General features: G+C 42.9%; 1 protein-coding gene across 1 annotated transcript in view; it reads left to right on the top strand.

Annotated features, from left to right (window-relative positions):
* LOC115204127 (ectonucleoside triphosphate diphosphohydrolase 2) overlaps nt 1-25,556 on the top strand; it is a 37,536-nt gene that overhangs the window by 10,943 nt on the left and 1,037 nt on the right. Inside the window, exons 2-7 of the mRNA XM_029769456.1 lie at nt 9,704-9,821; nt 11,425-11,575; nt 14,524-14,683; nt 15,098-15,325; nt 24,859-25,134; nt 25,338-25,457. Of these exons, the coding sequence (XP_029625316.1) occupies nt 9,704-9,821; nt 11,425-11,575; nt 14,524-14,683; nt 15,098-15,325; nt 24,859-25,134; nt 25,338-25,457 (1,053 nt within the window). The remainder of the gene's footprint in view (nt 1-9,703; nt 9,822-11,424; nt 11,576-14,523; nt 14,684-15,097; nt 15,326-24,858; nt 25,135-25,337; nt 25,458-25,556) is intronic.

Raw genomic sequence — 25,556 nt, 5'->3', positions numbered from 1 at the left:
TCATCATGGGGTATTGTGTGTAGATTGATGAGGGGGGAAAAACTATTGAATCAATTTTAGAGTAAGGCTGTAATGTAACAATGTGGAAAAAGTCAAGAGGTCTGAATACTTTCCAAATGCACTGTAGATTGGGAGTAATGGTAATCAAGCATTCTCACGCTACAAAAACAGTAAATAGGCTCCTGCTCCTATGAGCTGTTCAGGCTTGCACAAGCCAAGTCTTGTCCAAGGCTACTTACTTATGATGTATGTTAGTATCACGTTTCCAGGTTCACATATGCATGCATGAATGCTCTGAGGGACATACAATCAGGTCAAAAATGATTGGCACCCTTGATAAAGATGAGGGAAAAGACTGTATAAATAATACAAATACTGAGCTACATTGTATGTAAAAAATAGCTATTTTCATGTCATCTGATTCCAATCCAAGTGCCAATGCTGTTTAGCAATCTCCACGCATTTACATTTGTTAGATGACATGAAGATAGAGCTCTTTGCCCACGCACACCAGTGGTGGGTTTGGTGTCGAAAGAAAGATGCATGAAAGATGAATTCACTGAATCCCAAGGTGGAATGTACAAGAAATGTAGTTAGGCCAACTGAACATGTAGCCGATAAATGGACGCACTCGCTTTGGCTCTACTGGTGCCTATATTGCATTGATGTTACAAGTCATTATGAGCTGCCCGTTTTGTCCCCCTGTGGGAGGAAAACAGTGTGCCCCACAGGTGGTTGTGTGCCATATAATAGAACTGTAGGCTACTTCACTGGTTGTAGCCATGCATCTGTTTGCATTTATTTGATTGGAGAATTATATGGACAGTTGAACGAATTAATATACTATATAGATGCCTAATTCCTAAATAATCAAATTCATTTTATTTTCAATTAACACAGTGATGACAAGTGTTTGTTGTTGTTTTTCCTTTGTTGGCTTTACGTTGGCTTTAAAAAAACAAGAGGTAGGTCTATCACACTGGCCAGGACAAATTCAATATATATTTTAATGTGAAAATATATATTTTTGTTCTTTGGTATTTTATTTATCTATTTTTTACTCAACAGTTATTTTCCTTAACTGCATTGTTGGTTAAGGGCTTGTAAGTAAGTATTTCACTGTGAGGTCTACACCTGTTGTATTCGCATGTGACACATACAATTTGATTTGAAGTGTCTCAGAAGGCAGAAGCAGACCTAGACAGGGCTCATTCATAATATTTACTATATTTACTTCAAACGCTCAAAAAACAACAAAAACAATTATAATAATAAAGGAATTTGAAGAAAAAAGTATCTCATTCCGTCCTAGTTGGGCAATATGCACTCAGTGTCCAGGTTATTAAGTGCACCACCCCTTTCAAAACAATTGTTCACTCCTACAGATACAGTTGAAGTCGGAAGTTTACATACGCTTAGGTTGGAGTCATTAAAACTTGTTTTTCAACCACTCCACAAATTTCTTGTTAACAAACTATAGTTTTGGCAAGTCGATTAGGACATCTACTTTGTGCATGACACGAGTAATTTTTCCAACAATTGTTTACAGAGATTATTTCACTTATAATTCAGTATATCACAATTCCAGTGGGTCAGAAGATTACATACACTCAGTTGACTGTGCCTTTAAACAGCTTGGAAAATTCCAGAAAATTATGTCATGGCTTTAGAAGCTTCTGACAGGATAATTGACATAATTTGAGTCAATTGGAGGTGTACCTGTGGATGTATTTCAAGGCCTAACTTCAAACTCAGTGCCTCTGCTTGACATCATTGGAAAATCAAAAGAAATCAGCCAAGACCTCAGAAAAACAATTGTAGACCTCCACGAGTCTAGTTCATCCTTGGGATTTCCAAACACCTGAAGGTACCACATTCATTTCTACAAACAATAGTACGCAAGTATAAACACCATGGGACCACGCCGCCGTCATACCGCTCAGGAAGGAGACGCGTTCTGTCTCCTAGAGATGAATGTGCTTTGTTGCGAAAAGTGCAAATCAATCCCAGAACAACAGCAAAGTATCCATTTCCACAGTAAAATGAATCCTATATCGACATTAACTGAAAGGCCGCTCAGCAAGGAAGAAGCCACTGCTCCAAAACCGCCATAAAAAAGCCAGACTACGGTTTGCACTGCACATGGGGACAAAGATCGTACTTTTTGGAGAAATGTCCTCTAGTCTGATGAAACAAAAATAGAACTGTTTGGCCATAATGACCATCATCATGTTTGGAGGAAAAAGGGGGACGCTTGCAAGCTGAAGAACACCATCCCAACCGTGAAGCACGGGGGTGGCAGAATCATGTTGTGGGGGTGCTTTGCTGAAGGAGGGACTGGTGCACTTCACAAAATAGATGGCTTCATGAGGAAGGAAAATGATGTGGACGTATTGAAGCAACATCTCAAGACATCAGTCAGGAAGTTAAAGCTTGGTCGCAAATGGGTCTTCCAAAGTTGTGGCAAAATGGCTTAAGGACAACAAAGTCAAGGTATTGGAGTGGCCATCACAAAGCCCTGAACTCAATCCTATAGAAAATTTGTGGGCAGAACTGAAAAAGTGTGTGCAAGCAAGGAGGCCTTACAAACCTGACTCAGTTACACCAGCTCTGTCAGGAAGAATGGGCCAAAAATCACCCAACTTATTGTGGGAAGCTTGTGGGAGGCTACCCGAAACGTTTGACCCAAGTTAAACAATTTAAAGGTAATGCTACCAAATACTAATTGAGTGTATGTTAACTTCTGACCCATTGGGAATGTGATGAAAGAAATCACTCTACTATTATTCTGACATTTCACATTCTTAAAATAAAGTGGTGATCCTAGAATTTTTACTAGGATTAAATGTCAGGATTTGTGAAATACTGAGTTTGAATGTATTTGGCTAAGGTGTATGTAAACTTCTGACTTCAACTGTAGTCACTTGGCCGAGGCCTGCTATATAAGCAGGCAGACAGGCATTGAAGCATTCAGTTACTGTTTCGAAAGGACGTTAGAATGGGCGAAACAAGTGACCTAAGCGACTGAGCGTGGTATGATCGTCGGTGCCAGGCGCGTCAGTTCCAGTATCTCAGAAGCGGCCGGCCTCCTGGGCTTTTCACACACATCCAGTCAGTAGCAGTCCTGTGGGCAAAAACAACTTGTTGATGAGATGTTCGATGGAGAATGACAAGAATCGTGCAAACTAACAGGGGGGTCACAAACAGGCAAATAAACAAGCATGTACAACAGTGGTGTGTTCCGAGATGCTGTCCTGCACACAATTCGTCCTTGTCACGGATGGGCTATTGCAGCAGATGACCACACCGGGTTCCACTCCTATCAACTAAAAACAAGAAGAGGCTCCAGTGGGCAACCGATCACCAACACTGGACAATTGAGGAGTGGAAAAACATTGCTGGTCTGACAAATCCCGGTACCTTTGCATCATGCTGATGGCAGAATCAGGATTTGGCGTAAGCTGCATGTGTCTACGGCCCCATCCTGCCTGGTGTCAACGGTACAGGCTGGTGGCTCTGGTGTAATGGTGTAGGGAATGTTTTCCTGGCACACGTTAGGTCCCTTTATACCAATTGAGCAACATTTCCAGCCCATAGAGAATTCAGACTGTTCTGGAGGCAAAGTGGGATCCAACCCAGTACTGGGTGTACCTAATAAATTGCCCACTGAGTGTATATTGGACTTATCAATGGAATCATGAATCGTGTTATTAGATAGTTATATTTGTTTTTTTTATACACACCTTATTTAAAATAGTACATTTGTGGTTGATTAGAGCACAATTAAGTTTGGCCAAGACAATATATATTTTTTATTTGTATTAAATAGAGACAGTCACTGACCAATAAACTGCATTAAAGGGAATGACTACTACAGAGGCACCAATAAGGTCGCTCTCTCACTGGTGCATCAGTACAGGACAGATTCATGCAAGAAGCATCAAAGGGGAAAGGGGAGGAGGTGAAAGAGGAACATGAGGGATTTGTATTTGTTCTTTATGTCTTGTGAATACATGCCCAGTTAGAAGCTTAAGGGTTGATCAATACTATTTTCATTGTAGCTGTTTATGTAGTGTATCAACACCTTACATAATGTACGGTGAGTCAAAAAGAGAAAATATATATGAAGACCCATCTCAATATTATGCGTTATTGTTTTTGTGGGAGGAGTATTGGAGGACAACTGGAGGTCTACTTAGAGTTAGTATGGAGAAGTATCTCAAAATGGTGGTAAGGACAGGGATGAGTATCTTAAAATGTAACCCATCATGGTAATCAGTGTATTAATTATAGCTTGCTATAGTTCCACTGTTTAGGCTGATAATAAGAAAATAACCATTTTTACATGGCTGAAGGACAAGGATTACGTATTTTGTCTTCAGGAAACTCATTCAATATCTTTAATGAAGTGTCCTGGGAAAAATAATGGGATGGTAAAATCTATTGCAGTCGGTGGGTAAAGAAATTCAAAAGGTGTTATGATCCTACTCAAAAACAATTTGGATCTTGAGGTACAATATGTTAAAATCGATTGTGAAGTAAGATGGATTGCCTTGAATATACTACTTGATGATTAACAGTTATGTTTCAAATCTATAAGGACCGAAAAATGACGATCCAAACTTCTTTGAAAATCCACTATATATACACAAAACTATGTGGACACCCCTTCAAATGAGTGGATTAGGCTATTTCAGCCAAACCTGTTGCTGACAGGTGTTTAAAATCGAACACATGGCTATGCAATCTCCATAGACAAACAGTGGCAGTAGAATGGCCTTACTGAAGAGCTCAGTGACTTTCAAAGTGCTACCGTCATAGGATGCCACCTTTCCAACAAGTCAGTACTTCAAATCTCTACCCTGCTAGAGCTTCCCCGGTCAACTGTAAGTGCTGTTATTGTGGCGTGGTCTGGGAGCAACAACGGCTCAGCCACGAAGTGGTAGGCCACACAAACTCACAGAACAGGACCACCGAGTGCTGAAGCGCGTAGAGTGTAGAAATTGTCTGTCCTCGGTTGCAACACTCACTACCCAGTTCCAAACTGCCTCTGGAAGCAATGTCAGCACAAGAACGGTTAGTCGGGAGCTTCATAAAATGGGTTTCCATGGCCGAGCAGCCACACACAAGCCTAAGATCACCATGCGCAATGCCAAGCGTTGGCTGCAGTGGTGTAAACTCATCGCCATTGGACTCTAGAGTGTTGAATCACACTTCACCATCTGTCGGATGGATCTGGGTTTGGCAGATGCCAGGAGAACACTACCTGCCCCAATGCATAGTGCCAACTTTAAAGTTTGGTGGAGGAATAATAGTCTGGGGCTGTTTTTCATGGTTCGGGCTAGGCCCCTTAGGGAAAGGGAAATCTTAACGCTACAGCATACAATGACATTCTAGACGATTCTGTGCTTCCAACTTTGTGGCAACAGTTTGGGGAAGGCCCTTTCCTGTTTCAGCATGACAATGCCCCCATGCACAAAGCAAGGTTCATAAAGAAATGGTTTGCTGAGATCGGTGTGGAAGAGCTTGACTGGCCTGCACAGAGCCCAGACCTCAACCCCATCAAACACCTTTGGGATGAATTGGAACGCCGACTTTGAGCCTGGCCTAATCGCCCAACATCAGTGCCGGACCTCATTATGCTCGTGGCTGAATGGAAGCAAATCCGCGCAGCAATGTTCCAACATCTGGTGGAAAGCTTCCCAGAAGAGTGGAGACTGTTATCACAGCAAAGGGGGGGGACCAACTCTATATTAATGCCCAGTCTTCGATACTGTAGGCCGGCTATTCCCAAACTGGGGGTACGCGCAATTCCGTCGGTGGTACGCCAAATAAAAATGTGATTCACATTTTGAAACAGTCCATTTAGATCTTCCAACGGGGCTACACATTTGGGTGATGTATTTTTCTCGCCTGAGTAGCCTCGTTTCACTGCCAAAAATTAAATGAAACCATCTAGTGTTCAGCAAAATAACAGCACAATGTCAAATACATGTAGCTTAGTCAAATAATTAACATCCAATCACATTTACCGTTACTCTTTCGCAGGAATTCCACTAACGGTCCGTATGTAGCCAAACATAGCTGCTGCTCATTCAGGTTGCTAGAAAATGGATGAATGGTTAAAAAACGTTAGGCCTGTGTCCATAGAGACACATACCAGCTCTACCTGTAGTACTGCTACCAGCAGCAGTACTACACCTGCGCCTGTTGATGACACAAGTTGTTCTGTTTCAACGAGCACATCCAATGCTAGCATCAGTAATTCTACATTTGTTGCTAGCCCAGCTAGCATGGACACTGACAGTTGTGAATTTGATGCACCAGAAGAGCTACTGCCCCCTTACCCAGGAAAGCACCGAACAACAGACAGGGACGTTGGACCATCGAAGAGGCGCAAATATGATGAGAACTACATTGATTTGGGGTTCACTTATATTGGGGGTAGTGCCTTTGCAGAGCCACAGTGTTAAATGTGTTAAATGTGCAAAAGTACAAAAGTACTATCTCACAACTCGATGAAACCTTCACTCTTGCGCAGACATTTAGAGACGAAACATGCCAATTTGAAAAATAAGCCACGGGAGTTTTTTGAGCGAGAATTAAAACAACTTTCGTGTAGTAAGACGTGTATAAAAGCAACAGATACCATTAATAAGAAGAGCGTCTTATATGGTGAGCTACCGAGTGGCTAGGACAGGCAAGCCCCATACTATTATGGAGGACTTAATTCTTCCTGCTGCTCCGGATATGGCTGGGACAATGCTGGGGGAAAAGGCCCAAAAAACTATACAGACAATTCTTTCATCAAACAACACTGTATCACGATGCATCAGTGACATGGCAGGAGATGTTTTGAAACAATTACTGCTTCGCATACAAGCCAGTGAATTCTATGCGTTACAGCTGGATGAGTCAACAGACATTGCAGGCCTGGCACAGCTCCTGGTATATGTCCGTTACATTTATGGGGGGTCAATTAAGGAAGACATCCTCTTCTGGAAACCAGGACAACAGGAGAGTTTTTAAGTACTGGACAGCTTTGTGACATCAAATGGACTTTGGTGGTCAAGATGTGTTGGTATCTGTACTGATGGTGCAAAAGCCATGACAGGGAGACATAGTGGAGTGGTAATGCGCGTGCAAGCAGTTGCTCCTGACTCCACTTGGGTACACTGCAGCATCCACTGAGAGGCTCTTGCTGCCAAGGGAATGCCTGACAGCTTGAAAGACGTTTTGGACACTACAGTAAAAATGGTTAACTTTGTTAAAGCAAGGCCCCTGAACTCTCATGTATTTTCTGCATTATGGAATGATATGGGCAGTGACCATGTAATGCTTTTACAATACACAGAAGGTTATATACAGCTGGTTATCAAGGGAAAAAGTATTGACAAGTTTTTTTTTTATTGAGAAACGAGCTTAGTTTTCTTTACTAACCATAATTTTCCCTTGTCTGACCGCTTGCATGATGACGAGTTTCTCACACGACTGGCCTATCTGGGTGATGTTTTTTCTCGCCTGAAATATCTGAATCTAGAATTACAGGGACTCTCCGCAACTATGTTCAATGTGCGGGACAAAATTGAGGCTATGATTAAGAAGTTGGAGCTCTTCTCTATCTGCATTAACACGGACAACACACAGGTCTTTCCATCATTGTATGATTTTTTTGTGCAAATGAACTCAAGCTTACAGACAATGTCAAATGTGATATAGCAAAGCACCTGAGTGAGCTGGATGCGTAATTATGCAGGTATTTTCCCAAAATGGACGACACAAACAACTGGATTCGTTATCCCTTTCATGCCCTGCCTCCAGTCCACTTACCAATATCTGAACAAGAGAGCCTCATCGAAATTGCAACAAGCGGTTCTGTGAAAATGTAATTTAATCAGAAGCCACTGCCAGATTTCTGTATTGTGCTGCGCTCTGAGTATTCTGCCTTGGCAAATTGCACTGTTAAGACACCGATGCCCTTTGCAACCACGAACCCATGTGAGAGTGGATTCTCAGCCCTCACTAGCATAAAAACGAAATACAGGCACAGACTGTATGGAAAATGATTTAAGACTGAACTCCTGCAATGTTGGGTTGTATTGGAGAGAGTCTATGTGCATCCTTTCAAGCACACCCTTCTCATTAACCTGTGGTGAGTTATTCACAATTGTTGATGAACAAATAAGGTTTTATATGTAAGATTGCTAAATAAAGAGCAAAATGATTGATTATTATTATTTGTGCCTGGTCCTAAAAGAGCTCTTTGTCACATATTTTAATTGCTGTCTCTCTTTCTCTGACACTGCTGTTGAAACTTGTTTAATTACCTGACTGTGTTTGGCATCTGACTGGTTTATGATGCAATAAAAATGCAATTTCAATAAATTTACTCAGTTACAAGGAAAATCTGTAAATTTAAATAAATGAATTAGGCCCTAATCTATGGATTTCACATGACTGGGCAGGAGCGCAGCCATGAGTGGGTCCACCCACTTGGGATCCAGGACCTGCCAATCAGAATGAGTTTTTTATTACAGACAGAAATACTCCTCAATTTCATCAGCTGTCTGTGTGGCTGGTCTCAGATGATCCCGCAGGTGAAGAAGTCCTGGGCTGGCATGGTTACACGTGGTCTGCGGTTGTGAGACCGGTTGGATGTACTGCCAATTCTCTAAAATGGGGTTGAATGCGGCTTATGGTAAAGAAATTAACATTACATTTTCTGGCAACAGCTCTGGTGGTCATTCCTTGCAGTCAGCATGCCAATTGCACACTCCATCAAAACTTGAGACATCTGTGGCATTGTTTTGTGTGATAAAATTACATTTTAGAGTGGCCTTTTATTGTCCCCAGCACAAGGTGCACCTGTATAATGATCATGCCGTTTAATCAGCTTCTTGATATGCCTCACCTGTCAGGTGGATGGATTATCTTGGCAAATGAGAAATGCTCACTAACAGGGATGTAAACAAATTTGTGCACATAACAAATAAGCTTTTTGAGCGTACATTTCTGGGATTTTTTATTTCAGCTCATGAAACATGGGACCAACACTTTACATGTTGCATTTATATTTTTGTTCAGCATATTTTGGTCATAGTAAGTTCCGCTGTAATAATTTCATCATTACAAAGTGGCCTCATGCACGATGTTGGCCCAAGGGTTTTAATAGAACACAGTATCTTAGAAAGTTAATGTTGCCTTACTCATTTGAATATTTACACACAATTTACCAGGTTTAGAGTGTATGATTCATAGCATAATCAGGATTGGAGCGTACACACTCTAAACAGTTCCTTCATGATTTGCAATCATGGGTTGTTCTCAGACCAGACAGGGCCTCTTACTTCTCCTAATTAATTCCCTCATCCTCTTTCACATCCTCTACAACTTTCCATCTATCTTACCATGAAGTAAACATGCAACGTTCTTGCTGCCAAAATATATACACAATGTCATAAAAGCCAGAGGACAGGCCGTCAATCTAGTTAAATGTCTTCCAGATGCCTCTATCCATATTAAATGTCTTAGCATAGATGGATTTCAAACACCTGATCGTTTGTAACCTTTTATGGTTTGGAGTAGACCCAATTAGGTTGTCTTTTCTTGGGGATTATTCTAAATCAGCTCTTTTTTTCTCAAGATTTGTCCCTATGTCTCTAATCTCCCTCTCTTCTCTCCAACCCTCTCCCCCGCTCCCCAGTATGGGATAGTCCTGGATGCAGGCTCCTCTCACACAGCCATGTACATCTACAAGTGGCCGGCAGACAAGCAGAATGGCACGGGTGTGGTCACTCAACACACTGAATGCCACCCCAAGGGTAAGACAGTGTCCCAACGGAAGGATTCTTCCAGGGGGTTGTCTGCTATTTACAAAGTGTTTAATATAGAAATGACTTGGTAGAATGGTAATTAAATTGTTATTACTCTTTTGTTCCTTTTGAGACTTAAAACAAGTACTATTACCATTTGTTAACAGTGAGTAACCAATTATTTGAAGTAAGTACCAGAAAGGACAGATTTACATCAGATTTTTTTATCAAAGAGCAGGCAAATGGGGTGGCAGGAGGTAGCATAGTGGTTAGAGCGTTGGACTTGTAACCGAAAGGTTGCAAGATCAAATCCCCGAGCTTACAAGGTAAAAATCTGTTGTTCTGCCCCTGAACAAGGCAGTTAACCCACTGTTCCTAGGCCGTCATTGAAAATAAGAATTTGTTCTTAACTGACTTGCCTAGTTAAGTAAAGGTAAAAAATAATAATACTTTTTTACAATAATAATTGTAAAATACTGTATTACCCTAAACCTTAACCCCAAGAAAACTTTTTGGGCGCTCCAGTTGGCAAAGAACAGTCCCCATTGTGTGCTGTGTTCACACCGTGTGGGTTACAGTATCTCGTCACACAAGGCCAGAGATAAAGAAGCAGAAAAACATAGATGCCTAGCAACGGTGGATCTGTCAATAGTTCCGCAGTGACTCAGTGCACTGTGTGGTTTTCCAGTCCTGTCATGCCTACATGAGTTACGTGTTTGTATAGATCACGGTAGTTGGCTGCTTTAATTAATGTGAAGTATTTGCAAGTACACCAGCTCTCCTAGAGTACATGTAAACAGCACTTTTACATTTACATTTTAGTCATTTAGCAGACGCTCTTATCCAGAGCGACTTACAATTAGTGCATTCAGATAGCTAGATCAGACAACCACATGTCACAGTCATAGTAAGCACAGTAAGTTATCAGAGAAGTCAGTGCAAGTAGGTTGCAGCTAGGGAGTTCTGTATAGCACTTTGACATCGGCTGATGTAAAAAGGGCTTTATAAATACATTTGATTGATTGAAGCAGCAACATGTACTCCTCAACAGCTCCTCCCATCTGTCATCACCTGTACCGCTGGTGCAAGAAAACAATACATGCTTCACTTATTGTACTTTACTGTCTTTCAGCAACCGCATGGGTTAAGACCTTTAAATATCCTGGGATTCTCTCACCAGTATAACATTATGGGATCAAACACTGAAGTCTCGAAGTCTTCTTCCTCCTCTCTACCTCACAGGGTATTAGACAAGGGTGTTAGACTCAAGGTTGCACCGGGGCAGTTTGGTCTGTCTTGGAATTCGTCGGGCTCCAGCTAAGCTAGCTAACTGTATTGGAAAGTAGTTTGTGTGAGTTTTGTGTGTTGGAACAGAAGCATTCCAAGGGGTGAGACTACCCAACTTCTCCCTCACAATGTAATGTGTTGAGCAGAATGCCCCATAGAATGCAGGGAATTCTCTTGATCTGGTCTGAGTTAGGGGAAGGCTTGCATGACCTGATCCCTGGGTCACTGCCTGGGCTTAATCCTGCTCCATGAACCAGGGCATGGACACCCAGGTGAGGGGTGTTTGTTCTGCCATTAAGTGTGCCTGGGTGTTCCCGCTATGCAGGTGGAGGAATCTCTAGCTATGCGGGACAGCAGCGAGAGGCAGGGAGAAGCCTCCAGTCTTGTCTGGACCAGGCCACCCGGGACATCCCCAGAGCCAGGCACCACCTCACGCCTGTCTACCTCGGAGCCACCGCTGGCATGAGGCTGCTCAAGTGAGTTATAGTTTGTGTATGCATTTGTGTGTGTTTGAGTGTGAGTGCACAAGCATTTGTGTCTGTGTATATTTGTGTGCGTGTATCTTTGTATGTAAACGATCAGTGGGTAAGGATTTCCCACTCAGAGACAGACAGGCAAGAACAAGCCCCCACCTTTCATCTGCCAAGCTCTAAGCAAACACTACCACACCCGTTTAAAACACAAGGGATGTCATATTCCTACGTTCTGGTTAAAGAAGCATACACAACAGTAGAGGCTGCTGAGGGGAGGACGGCTCATAATAATGTCTGGAATGGAGTAAATGGAATGGCATCAAACACATCTATTCCATCCTCCCCCATCCTCCCCTCCACTGATACACACACACACACATCATGTACACACAAAGTTACACTAAGACACCCATTTCCATGCAGATATGTACACATAGACATTTCTCATGCTCTTGCACACACTGGTTTTTAACACAAGCAAAGTTAACAGAATGTACATCAAAGAGACAGACAGACAGACAGACAGACAGACAGACAGACAGACAGACAGACAGACAGACAGACAGTTGAAGTTTACATACACCTTAGCCAAATACATTTAAACTCAGTTTTTCACAATTCCTGACATTTAATCCTAGTAAAGATTCCCTGTCTTAGGTCAGTTAGGATCACCACTTTATTTTAAGAATGTGAAATGTCAGAATAATAGTAGAGAGAGTTATTTATTTTAGCTTTTATTTTTTTCATCACATTCCCAGTGGGTCAGAAGTTTACATACACTCAATTAGTATTTGGTAGCATTGCCTTTAAATTGTTTAACTAGGGTCAAATGTTTTGGGTAGCCTCCCACAAGCTTCCCACAATATTTTGGGTGAATTTTGGCCTATTCCTCCTGACAGAGCTGGTGTAACTGAGTCAGGTTTGTAGGCTTTCTTGCTCGCACACGCTTTTTCAGGTCTGCCCACACATTTTCTATAGGATTGAGGTCAGGGCTTTGTGATGGCCACTCCAATACCTTGACTTTGTTGTCCTTAAGCCATTTTGCAACAACTTTGTAAGTATGCTTGGGGTCATTGTCCATTTGGAAGGCCCATTTGCAACCAAGCTTTAACTTCCTGACTGATGTCTTGAGATGTTGCTTCAATATATCCACATAATTTTCCTCCCTCATGATGCCATCTATTTTGTGTTGTGCACCTCCTGCAGCAAAGCACCCCCACAACATGATGCTGCCACCCCTGTGCTTCATGGTTAGGATGGTGTTCTTCGACTTGCAAGCCTCCCCCTTTTTCCTCCAAACATGACGATGGTCATTATGGCCAAACAGTTCTCTTTTTGTTTCATCAGACCAGAGGACATTTCTCCATGTGCAGTTGCAAACCGTAGTCTGGCTTTTTTTATGGTGGTTTTGGAGCAGTGGCTTCTTCCTTGCTGAGCGGCCTTTCAGGTTATGTCGATATAGGACTCGTTTTATTGTGGATATAGATACTTTTATACCTGTTTCCTCCAGCATCTACAGAAGGTCCTTTGCTGTTGTTCTGGGATTGATTTGCACTTTTCGCACCAAAGGACGTTCATCTCAAGGAGACAGAACGCGTCTCCTTCTTGAGCGGTGTGACGGCTGCGTGGTCCCATGGTGTTTATACTTGCGTACTATTGTTTGTAGAGATGAACGTGGTACCTTCAGGCATTTGGAAATTGCTCCCAAGGATGAACCAGACTTGTGGAGGTCTCCAATTTTTTTTATTGATGTCTTGGCTGATTTCTTTTGATTTTCCCATGATGTCAAGCAAAGAGGCACTGAGTTTGAAGGTAAGCCTTGAAACACATCCACAGGTACACCTCCAATTTACTCAAATTATATCAATTAGTCTATCAGAAGCTTCTAAAGCGATGACATCATTTTCTGTAATTTTCCATGCTGTTTAAAGGCACAGTCAACTTAGTGTATGTAAACTTCTGACCCACTGGAATTGTAAGACAGTGAATTATAAGTGGAATAATCTGTATGTAAACAACTTGTGTCATGCACAAAGTAATGTCCTAACCGTCTTGCCAAAACTATAGTTTGTTAATAAGAAATTTGTGGAGTGGTTGAAAAACTATTTTTAATGACTCCAACCTAAGTGTATGTAAACTTCTGACTTCAACTGTACATAATGTTAGTATAAAATACATTTACACACAAAGTTGCACAATAAGAGTTTCTAACCAATGAATATATCAAATTGTCTCCTTGTCTTTCTCTTTGTGGGGTAAAATGTGAGTCATGTTGGGGTTCTGAGATGAGTCAACAACAAGATTGAGAGATGTGCGTCTGTTTGGTTAATAGGTTATTGTCAGTGGTGGAAAAAGTACCCAACTGTCACGCTTGAGTAAAAGTATAGACACCTTAATACAAAGTTACTCAAGTAAAAGTGATAGTTACAGAGTAAAATACAGCATGATTAAAAGTATTTGGTTCTAAATATACTTAAGTATCAAAAGTTAAAGTATAAATATTTTCAAATTTCCTATATTAAGCAAAGCAGACGGCAACATTTAATTGTTTTTCAAATTTACGGCTAGCCAGGGGCACACTCCAACACTCAGATATCATTTTCAAACGATGCATTTGTTTTTCGTGAGTCCGCCAGATAAGAGGCAGTAGGGATAACCACGTATTCTCTTGATAAGTGCGTGAATTGATCAATTTTCCTGTCCTGCTAAGCATTTAAAATGTAACGAGTACTTTTGGGTGTCAAGGAAAATGTAGGGAGTAAAAAGTATATTATTTTCTTTAGGAATGTAGTGAAGTAAAAGTAGTACTTAAACTATTTCTACTTAAGTACTTTACGTCACTGGTTATTGTTGTCAAGCTGAGTAATGTTGTTCATTCCATACCCCTTGTTGATTTGTGCCTGTACCTACTCTTTGTGCATCTGAAGTGGTACATTTCCCTTTCTCAACAGTATCTCCAGCCCTGTCCAGTCAGCCCAGATCTTAAAAGAAGTGGGTCATACAATCCAGTCCTATCCTTTTCACTACCAGGGGGCAGCCATCTTAAGTGGCCAGGAGGAGGGAGCGTACGGCTGGGTCACTGTCAACTATCTCTTGGAGAACTTCATCAAGGTACCATGGCCCAGCTTTCACCATTCTATATTTGTTTGGGGTACCATAAATAAGTGTGTATACAGTTGTTTGTAAATAAAGATCCTGCATAAACATTGCTATGGTGGTTCTAAATCGATCCCTGCCTTATGCTTTTCTTTCAATGCAACCATAAGCACTTAAAAAAATAAGGATTCTGTTTTAGTTTCATTTCAAGCTTCTGTAGACATTGTTTGAAGATTGAAAGAAAATTGATTATAGCTACCAAATGACAGATTTCCACTAAGGTGATTCTTGCGTTAGGATTAATTGGTTGAGTAGATGGCTACCTGAGGACCTCTAGTGACCATTACAACACAGAGAACATCTGATGATTAGACAAGCTACCCACACACCTCTCATATTACTTTGTTTATCCCTATGTGCCCGCTGCAGTATGGCTTTGTGGGCCATTGGCTGAGCCCAGGCAGACAGACTGTGGGGGCGCTGGACTTTGGTGGGGCTTCCACCCAGATCACCTTTGTGACCAAGGACAAGGTGGAGGACAAGAGGGACCGGATGAAGCTACGTTTGTACGGCCGTGACTACTCCCTGTACACACACAGCTTCCTGTGCTACGGACGAGACCAGGTCTTCAAACGCCTACTGGCTCACTTGGTGACGGTAGGAAACACTCTGTTTGGCCACAACATCAGAACCCCCTAAAGGTTACTTACTGTAAGCTTCACTCCACTTCACAGCCTGTTCACCCCGCCATCATCCAGAAGGCGAGGTCAGTACAGGTGCATCAAAGCTGGGACCGAGAGAATGAAAAACAGCATCTATCTCAAGGCCATCAGACTGTTAAATAGCCATCCCTAGCCAGCCTCCTGCCCTGAACTAAGTCACTAGCTGGCTACCACCTGGTTACTCATCCCTGCACCTTAGTGGCTGCTGCCCTGTGTACATAGACATGGAACACTGGTCACTTCAATAATGTTTACATACTGTTTTACCCATTTCATATGTATATATTGTATTCTAGTCAAGGCCATCCTATTAATTTATTGCTGTACATATACTATTCTATCCATGTATACTTCAGATATAGTACATATTCTATCCACATACTGTCCATACACATACATATAGTGCTGTGAAAAAGTATTTGCCCCCTTCCTGATTTCTTTGCACATTTGTCACACTTAAATGTTTCAGATCAAACAAATTTAAATATTACACAAAGATAACCCAAGTAAACACAAAATGCAGTTTAAGTGATGATTTTATTTATTAAGGGAAAAAAGCTATCCGAACCTTCATGGCCCTATGTGAAAAAGTAATTGCCCCCCCCCCCCCCCCCTTGTTAAATCATGAATTTACTGTGATTAATCACATTTTTTGGAAAGCTGAGTTCAATTTCACTAGCCACACCCAGGCCTGATTACTGCCAGACCTGTTGAATCAAGAAATCACTTAAATAGAACCCGTCTGACAAAGTGAAGTAGGCCAAAAGATCTCAAAAAGCAAGACATCATGCCGCGATCCAAAGAAATTCAGGAACAGATATATATATTTATATATTATGTGTGTATATTTATATATTATGTGTGTATATTTATATATTATGTGTGTATATTTATATATGTGTGTGTATATTTATATATATATGTGTGTGTGTGTGTGTGTGTGTAGATATATATATATATCTATCTATCTATCTATCTATCTATCTATCATCACATCATATATATATATATTATGTGTGTGTGTGTGTGTGTGTGTGTGTGTGTATATGTGTGTGTGTGTGTATATATGTGTGTGTGTATATATGTGTGTGTATATATATGTGTGTGTGTGTGTGTGTGTGTGTGTGTGTGTATATATGTGTGTGTGTGTGTGTGTGTGTGTGTGTGTGTATATATGTGTGTTTGTGTATATATATGTGTGTGTGTGTGTATGTATGTGTGTATATATATATATGTGTGTGTGTGTGTGTGTGTGTGTGTGTGTATGTATGTATGTGTATGTGTATATATATGTATATGTTACCGGGGGTGTACTGCACCGCTGTAACTCTGCGTTGTGTGTGGTTGATTGACACCATAGACGTGGACTTTGGAGATCAAGTAGTTTTAATTAAGCAGAATTCACCCTGCATCTGCATCCAAAAGAAAATAAAACATTTGTAGAGCACATATGTTCTGCAAATCGTCGCCTCTTTCTACAACAGATGCACAATACAAGGGACTGGGATCATTCGAGGAGCTAGCCATCATTCACACATACAATAGCCTGCTAATACCTTAGCTAGCTATTAACCACATGTTGAATTCAGAATGTTTATCATCCTAAAAAGTACAATTACAAGTGCATCTTAACAATACCATCCACTTATGAGTAACCTCTAAATGTACAACATCATTCATGAACAAAACACTGTGTGTATGACTGTGCTTAAAAGAATCAAACTTTTCTGAAGACGACAGAAAAGCGTGCCTACCTCTCATAGTGCATCAAAATGATTTGAGCATGAGCACGCAGGGCAAAACGTAAGTACACACTCCCCTACTCCCAGGATGCAGGCATGCATAATAACATATCAACATGACATATTAATATATGAACCTGGTGAAATTCACACAGTACTTTAACAACTGTTACATTCACCCCTCCTGAATTTCACCAACCTTGTAAAACAACAAAATAACCTACCAAGCGCAAGGCATAATTCTGAATTCAGCTCAAAGCTACCAATAGGGTTCAGGGCAAGTGAAAGTTGGTCAGGCCTTCAACTGCCCCTAGATGCATAGTGCCTCTTACACTATACCTACCTTCTTAGCCTTAAAAAAAGGTCATTCTGTACTAAATTATATCTCTGTACTGTGTTAAACTTGCACCTTCTGGTGGATTGACTCAATTAGTCTCTTGAATGGTTTAACTACCCTCCCCGCCCTTGTGCGACCCACCACTGGGCTAGGGGCCATGGTGACTAACAGTGGCTCTGGCCTTAGATCATTGATCAGAGGAGGGTTTGAAGGAATCAGCTCCAGGATCTCAGAAGTGCTACCCAGGTAATTTTCCTCAAGCAAGCAAGGTTCTTCTGGTTCTGACTTTCCATCTGATGTCCAGAGCTCGGAGTAATCGCTTGAATCCTCCCCCACCCAAGATGTACTTTCCTCCCCAGAGTCCTCCACATCTTCCCTGTCCAGTCCATCGCCGGAGTGGGTGGCCTCTCCTGCATCTACATTGATTGAAGGCCCTGCAGCATCACTGTCATTGAAGTGCACTGAATCATCAATTTCAAATGGCAGGAAATTCACCTGCAGCAGTAGATTCTTGTGAACCACTTTCTCTCTGCCGTAACGGTCTTGGATTATGTATGTGTGAGTTTGTGGATTGACTGAAGTCACTGTGAAAATCTCAGGGTTCCACTTGTCAGCCAACTTGCGGCGGCCCCTTTCACCCTTGTTGGCGATAAGGACACGATCCCCCATGGAGAAACTGATGCCTTTAACCCGCTTGTCATACTCCAGACCTTGTCGTCTCTGTTGCTTGTCAGTGTGCCTTTGTGCAACACTCATAGCTTCCTTCAGCCCAGTGATCAGAGTCTCGACATACTTGTTTCAATCCACAACACTGGAGTTGTCCAAAACATTGCGGAACATCACATCCACTGGTAGCCGAGGGACCCTACCAAACATGAGAAAGAATGGAGAATAGCCCGTTGTCTCGTGAACAGTGGCATTGTAGGCAAATGTCAATGACTGGATTTGTTCAGGCCAATGTTCTTTGGTTTTCAAGGGCAGACTCCTGAGCATGCTACCTAAAGTCCTGTTGAAGCGTTCAGTTTCTCCATTCCCCATAGGGTGATATGCCGTGGTTCTTGACTTTTTGACACCGGAGAGCTTAAGCAGTTCTGCTATTAGCTCGCTCTCGAAATTTGCGCCCTGATCAGTATGGATCCTTGAAGCAAATCCGTAGACACAGAAGATATGATCCCACAGTTTACGAGCTACTTGCTTGGCTGTCTGGATTCTGCATGGCCATGCATGGGCAAGTTTAGTGAAGTGGTCAGTCACCACCAGAACATCAACTGAGTTCTTCTTACTGTCTTCCGCTGTCCAAAAATCCAAACACACCAACTCCATGGGAGAGCAAGTTTTGATGCTCTCTAACGGGGCTCTAGCCGCTGGCTCTGGAGTCTTTACTAGAACGCATCTCTGGCAGGAGCGCACATACTCCTTGACGTCTCTCTCCATTGCAGGCCAGAAAAACCTCTGTCTGACCAGAGTTCTAGCTTGGCCTTGATGTCCTGCAAGGTCATGAATGCCAGTCATCGCTTTGAGTCTCAACACCTCTGGCGAGACATACTGGAACTTTCTCCGGTTTGTGTGACTCTCCTTAATGACACGATACAGAACTCCCTCTCTTAGGATCAAGCGGTCCCACTGTTTCATCAGCAACAACACTTTAGAAGAAACATTGTATCGATCTCATCTGGTGGGCCGTTTCTTATTGAAGACGAAAGGGATGACCTTGCAGTTGGAGATCTCGAAGTTCCTCGTGTGAGAGTTCAGGCAAAGTGTCAATACCAGGAGAAAGCAGCTGTTGGGTGTTGGAACCAAGCTGGATTGCTTGCATCTCCATTGAACATTCCCAGTTGATATGGAGCTGACATATGGCCTTCACTTCAGCAGTGGTCAAGGAGGTTATCTCCTGGGAATAAGAAGCCCAACGGAAGGCATCTTGGACATTATCATTCAATGTCCCAACAGCCTCAGACAGAAGTGCTAGGTAGGACTCCCTCATCAGTCTGCGTGACAGTCACTGCGAAGGGGTCGCGGCTCAGTGCATCTGCTACTGTATTCTTGCTGCCTGGGATACGCTTCAAATCGAAGTTGTATGGTGCCAGCTTGGCAACCCATCTTTGCTCGCAAGCGTCCAGCTTGGGTTTTGTCATGATGTACGTTAACGGTTACTATCTGCCCAGACAGTGAACTCGTGCCCCTTAAGCCAATGACTGAATTTCTCACACACACTCCATTTCAGTGCTAGAAATTCAAGTCTGTGTGCCAGATACCTTCTCTGCGACTTACTCAGGGTCTTGCTCGTGAATGCTATGGGCCTTGCCTTATCTTCACCTTCAGGCACTCAACAAAGCACAGCCCCGAGACCATCCAAAGAAACGCCAGTGAAGAGAATGAACGGCCTCTCGAACTCGGGGTGAGCTAGCATGACACAATTCAAAAGAGCATCCTTCAGCTTCTGGAATGCAACAACACAATCCTCAGTCCAATCCGATGGCGTCAGCTTCCGGAAAATTCCACTGTTGCCCTTCTTCCCATCTCTTACTCTTCTCTTTTGACCCCCAGTGAGTGCAAACAAAGGTCTGGCTATGGCGGAACAGTCAGGAATGAAGTGCTGGTAATATAATACCATACCCAAGAAGGATTTCAGCCTCCGAGCAGAGGGAGTGCATCCGTCTGCCTCCATCAGCTGAGCTTGGCTCATCTTGGCAATGGCCTCCACCTTCTCAGGATCCACTGACACACCATCCTCTTTAATTATATATCTGAGGAATTTCACTGTTCTTCGTAGGAAGTGGCATTTCTTGGGTGCTAGTTTGAGATTGTTGGCTCTTAGACGGCTAAACACAACTTCAAGTCACTGTAGAGCCTGTTCCTCGGTGGGTGCAAAGACCAACTAGTCATCTAGGTAACAAAGGAGTTTTGAGAAATGTAGGTCCCCAAATATACTTAACATCATTCTCATGAAAGAGGCCGGGCTGTTACACAGACCTTATGGCATGCGATTGTACTCATGAAGTCCCATCGGTGTGGTAAAGGCTGTGTACTTCTTGTCCTCTTCATGAACTGCAATGTTATAAAATCCTGAGGTCAAGTCCATGGTGCTGAAAGATGCACTGCCACCAAGGGCTGTGAGGCAATCTGCTTGATGAGGAAGGGGATGAGTGTCTTTCACTGTTCGTGCATTCATCCACCTGAAGTCAGTGCATAACCTCAGACTCCCGTCTTTCTTCCATACCATGACTAAAGGGGAGGCATACTCACTAACCGACTTGCGTATGAGACCTACTTCTCTGCAGTCCAGATTATGTCTTGAGAAGATGTCTTCATATTTTGTGATGGTATTCACAAGCTTCTCCTTCCACTGGTCAGTTACCTGGCATCCATCAATGTCAGTGTCTCCTAATCCTAGATCAGACAGTCTTTGTTTCAGGTTGTGGCAGCCATTGTCATCCTGCTTCTCTCCATTGGGGTTTTGCTCACTTCATAAAGGCGCTGAAAGATTGTTGCATCCTCAACAGCCAAGCATGTAGACACATCAGCCAGCTTCATGTTACGTCTTAGGGTGAGATGTTTGTCAGAACAGTTTACCACCTTTAAAGGGACCCAGCCATCTCCCCACATGGGCGTAATAACTCTACCCACAAGTATGTTTCTGGGCATGACCTTTGACCCGGTAGGCTCGACTATTACAGTGCTGCCTAGAGACAATGCCACATTTTTAGGAAGTTTACCCCAAACTAAGTGTTCAGTCTTGGGCGAAAGAGTTACAGCTTGAGTGAGCTTCACTGTCCCAATCTTGCTATCGACTTGCTGTCCCTTCCATCTTGTGACACTTGTCATCATCTGCAGAAACTGCTTACCCTCTGGTGAGTGGGTCTGGCCATCCATGTTGTTGACGAGCTTCCAGTATTTGTCAGTGCCTTTCATCTCATGCAATAGATGCTTAATGACATTCGATCCCAGGATGAGATCATCACTCTGTCCAGGAACAACTAGGGTGGGCACTTTAACATCAATCCCATAGATTTGCATCTCCAAATTATAGAAACACTTTGAGGTCTTCTTCCCCCCAAACCCCACTAACACTAACTCTGTAGGAGGTTGATAATGCTGAGGAAGGGCACCTGCTTCCAAAAGTCTCTGCATGTTCACTCAATGTACAGGCCATAGACCCAGGGTCAAGCATGCCCTTAAGCTGCACTTTCCCATGTACAGACAGAGGTGTAAAACAAATCAGAAAAGGCCTCAACCTCTTGTGAACCTAACATAACAATTTTCTCTCCTTCCTTCGCATCAGAGCTCAAAATCTCATATGTTTTCTTGAGATCATCAGATTTTTTCTTAGGGGCAGACAGTTGAACACCCACATTTCCCCCATTCACCTGTGGGTGTGTCAGTTTAACGGTTGCTGCTGTGGTGAGTTTCTCTGCTGTTGTGGTGGGCGTCTCTCACCACCAGCATTGGCATATCGTTCCCCCTGTTTTGGACAATTTGACTTCCAATGATCTGGGGAAAAGCACCAGAGGCACAGGTTCTCATGTCTACAGTGCATCACAGTGGAGTGATCTGTTGAGCCACAAACCCTGCATTCCCTACGCCTGAAGGGTTGGGTGGGGAAAGATGGTGCCTTGGCCTGTGTCTGTGAAAACATAACGGGTGGTATGCTCTTCTCTAAGGTACGTTCAAGCAGGTGAATGAGTCTCTCGATACTTGCACTCTGCCCATCTTGTTTGGCGCTTGAGAAGTGTCACTGCACGCACCAGCGTTGACCCTGCCTTCAAACGGAGTTGTCTGGGGATGTACTGTTACTTGCTTTGAGGATACAGTGGTAGATTGACACATGGTGGCCTTCCTGCGGCGTTCATGTTCATAGATTCTCTCCTGTACTTCACTCGCAGTCCATTTCTCAGCAGACTTGTATTGGAATACTGCTGCCAGTTCGGGTCAGGGCAGTATGTTACAAACATCCTGACGACATCGGAGTTGGAGCTGTCAATCTTCTTACCTTGTCTCTTAAGGACCTTGTCAGTGACATCTACGGCCTTGTTCAATTGAACCCAATACTCCATAACAGCCTCTCCGGGTACAGGCTTAGTGTTGTAAAAATCAGCCAAAGGCATGCATGAATAGGCCAGTTCACTGAAATTCTGTTTCAGAAAGTCAAATACAATCTCTGGCTTGTCTCATTGCGTACATTTATCTTTACCATGTCTCTTGCTTTGCCAGATAATCGACTAATCATCTCATCTGATTGTTCCCCAACAGGACATCCCTTCCTCCTCAAGTATATTCTCATCAACTCCTCCCATTCATCAATGGAGCATTTGTCTGTACCATCTCCTCTATATGTAGGAGGTTCCTTCATGTCTGATTGCATGATGAACTTAATTTTACTGAGGTCTACATATCCTACTGACTCTGAATGATGATCACTTATCTTCTCTGGACTTACTGGTGGCTCATAAGTACTGGACCTGCCACTCTGTAGTTCTTCCCTAATGGAGCTCCCTATTTCCCGGGCTAGCTGAGTGACCAGCTCAGCTAGACCATCTACAGGGGCATTTGGATTAACACTAGATGAAAGGCTTTCATCCTCATTTTTTGTGGAGCAAAACATGGGGGAACCTCCTGCACCTACACGCTTTACAGGCGTTTGATCAGAGTATGAGAAAAACCTCCCCCTCCCAGCAATGAATTTGGGTTCATCACCATTATAAGATGCCATGCCATTAAACCACTAATGTTACGTTAAAATGTCTGTTGATGAACACACTTCTATGTTAGTTAACCATAAACAGCGCTCTCAATACATTGTTTGATGTAATACAAATACAAAAAAAATAAACAGGAAAGAAAAGACTGCAGTTCTGCTTTTTGCCACAAGGCGGCAAGAGTACCTCAATGATGTAATTAGAATCGCAGTGCCGCAGTGATTGAGCTGATGTCGATCAACAATGAATCCGGGTCACGGCACCAATGTAACCGGTGCTGTACTGCACCGCTGTAACTCTGCATTGTGTGTGGATGATTGAGACTATAGATGTGGACTTTGGAGATCAGGTAGTTTTAATTAAGCAGAATTCACTCTGCATCCTGCATCTGCATCCAAAAGAAAATAAAACATTTGTAGAGCACATATGTTCTGCGAATCGTCGCCTCTTTCTACAACAGATGCACAATACAAGGGACTGGGATCATTCGAGGAGCTAGCCATCGTTCACACATACAATAGCCTGCTATATATACACACACACACACCGGACTCCGACATTGCTAGTCATAATATTTTTATATTTCTTAATTCCATTATTTTACTTTTAGATTTATTGTTGTCTATTGTGTATTGTTGTCTATTGTTAGATACTACTGCACTGTTAGAGCTAGGAACACAAGCATTTCGCTACACCCACAACAAAATCTGCTAAACATGTATGTGACCAATACAATTTGATTTGATCTACGTGGGTAGAGTGTTTTTTTTTAGAGCAGCGGACAACTTTCGGTAACACGATATCCTCACCGGTCCCACTCCCATTCACCAGGGTTCGATAGCCAAATATTTTTACACACGTTTTTAATGACATCATGCTGCCGAAAAACGAGCAATCTCGCCCCAATGCTAGGCGTCGCATTTTCATGGAATCCAATTGGCTGCAATAGCATGCTGACGAAAAACTAGCAGTATTTCAATCTTCTCGATTTGTCAGTTGGGATAATGGAATAATTAGGAGTACACTGCCATCTCCCACCCCTGGATTGAGGTCCATTTTCTCAAGCCGGTTCCGCGCTGTCCTGATCGTGGCATAGTCGCATTCTGACTAGAGAGAGAAGGTAATGAACGTCTAGTCTGATGCTGGTTAATATAGCCTACATATCAGATCAAGGAACCAAGCGACAACACTGCCCCCACGTCTGCAAAAGGAATGATAAGGCGCTTTTCAGTTTTTAGGTAGTACAAAACTGCGCCGAATCCCGGACTGTATTACAAGGAGCCGCCCCTTTTGTGACGAAAAACGACATTGCAGTACCATGCCACCCTCTGTACCTTCCGTCTCCATAGTGTGTATTTACCTTTATGCACTACAGCAAGGGCCCGGAGTCTTTCCCAGTCATGTCACGTTACAAGACACCATCATAGTCTACATCAGCGCCATTGAAATATAGAAACTTTGTTATAAATCATTGGAAACCCACCCACTAATATATTACCCCCAGATTGTTTTTATGTGTTGTATCTATAACAGATTAAGATAACCATGTGTATTTGAAAGTCATCCCAGGCATTAATTCCAACAATAGATATTGGTCCTCAGTACCATAGTACTCCATTTATGACTGTAGCTTGCTCTCTACTTGTTAAAGGAATGTGTCAAGTTACTGGAATCATTTCTCTCTCTCTGTCAGGCTCAGGGTCACACAGGGAAAATGTTGTCCCACCCGTGCTTCCCTGCAGGCTACAACATCACCATGAAGGTGGGGACATTGTTTGACTCTCCCTGCACGGTGGGCGAGACACCCAGCTCTGGCTACAATCCCCAGGCAGCCCTGTCTGTGGAGGGCAGTGGCGACTACGATCACTGCCTGGGCAACATGACTGAGATCTTCTCCTTCCACAGCTGCCCCTTCTCCCAGTGCTCCTTTGACAAGGTGTTCCAGCCCAATGTCAGTGGCAGCTTCATGGTGAGAGGCATTAGGAGGGGCCCTTACAGTGGTTGAATCAATCCTAACCCTATCCTCAACTACAACCCTAAACCTAGTTTCATGTCCACATCCTGGTTCAACCCTAACCACAACCCTCAAACAGAAACCTAACCCTAACTACAGCTCAGACCCTAATCCTAACTCATCATTTTTTTCTCTCTTTCTCTCCATTTGTCCATCAGGCGTTCTCAGCCTTCTTCTACATTCACCAGTTCCTACAGACTACTACAGGAATCCTTGTTGCCACCCCTGCCCAACTGGAAGAGGCAACCCGTGCTGTCTGTAACATGAGCATCAATGAGGTCAGCATCCCTCCCTTAGAGAGAGAGAGTGTGTGTGTGTGTGTGTGTGTGTGTGTGTGTGTGTGTGTGTGTGTGCGTGCAAGAGAGTGAGAGAGAACA

This window comes from Salmo trutta, chromosome 12 (assembly GCF_901001165.1).
Source record: "Salmo trutta chromosome 12, fSalTru1.1, whole genome shotgun sequence".
Taxonomy (NCBI): Eukaryota; Metazoa; Chordata; class Actinopteri; order Salmoniformes; family Salmonidae; genus Salmo; species Salmo trutta.
The sequence above is the reverse complement of the archived record's forward strand: the minus strand, read 5'-3'. Positions and strand labels throughout refer to the sequence as shown.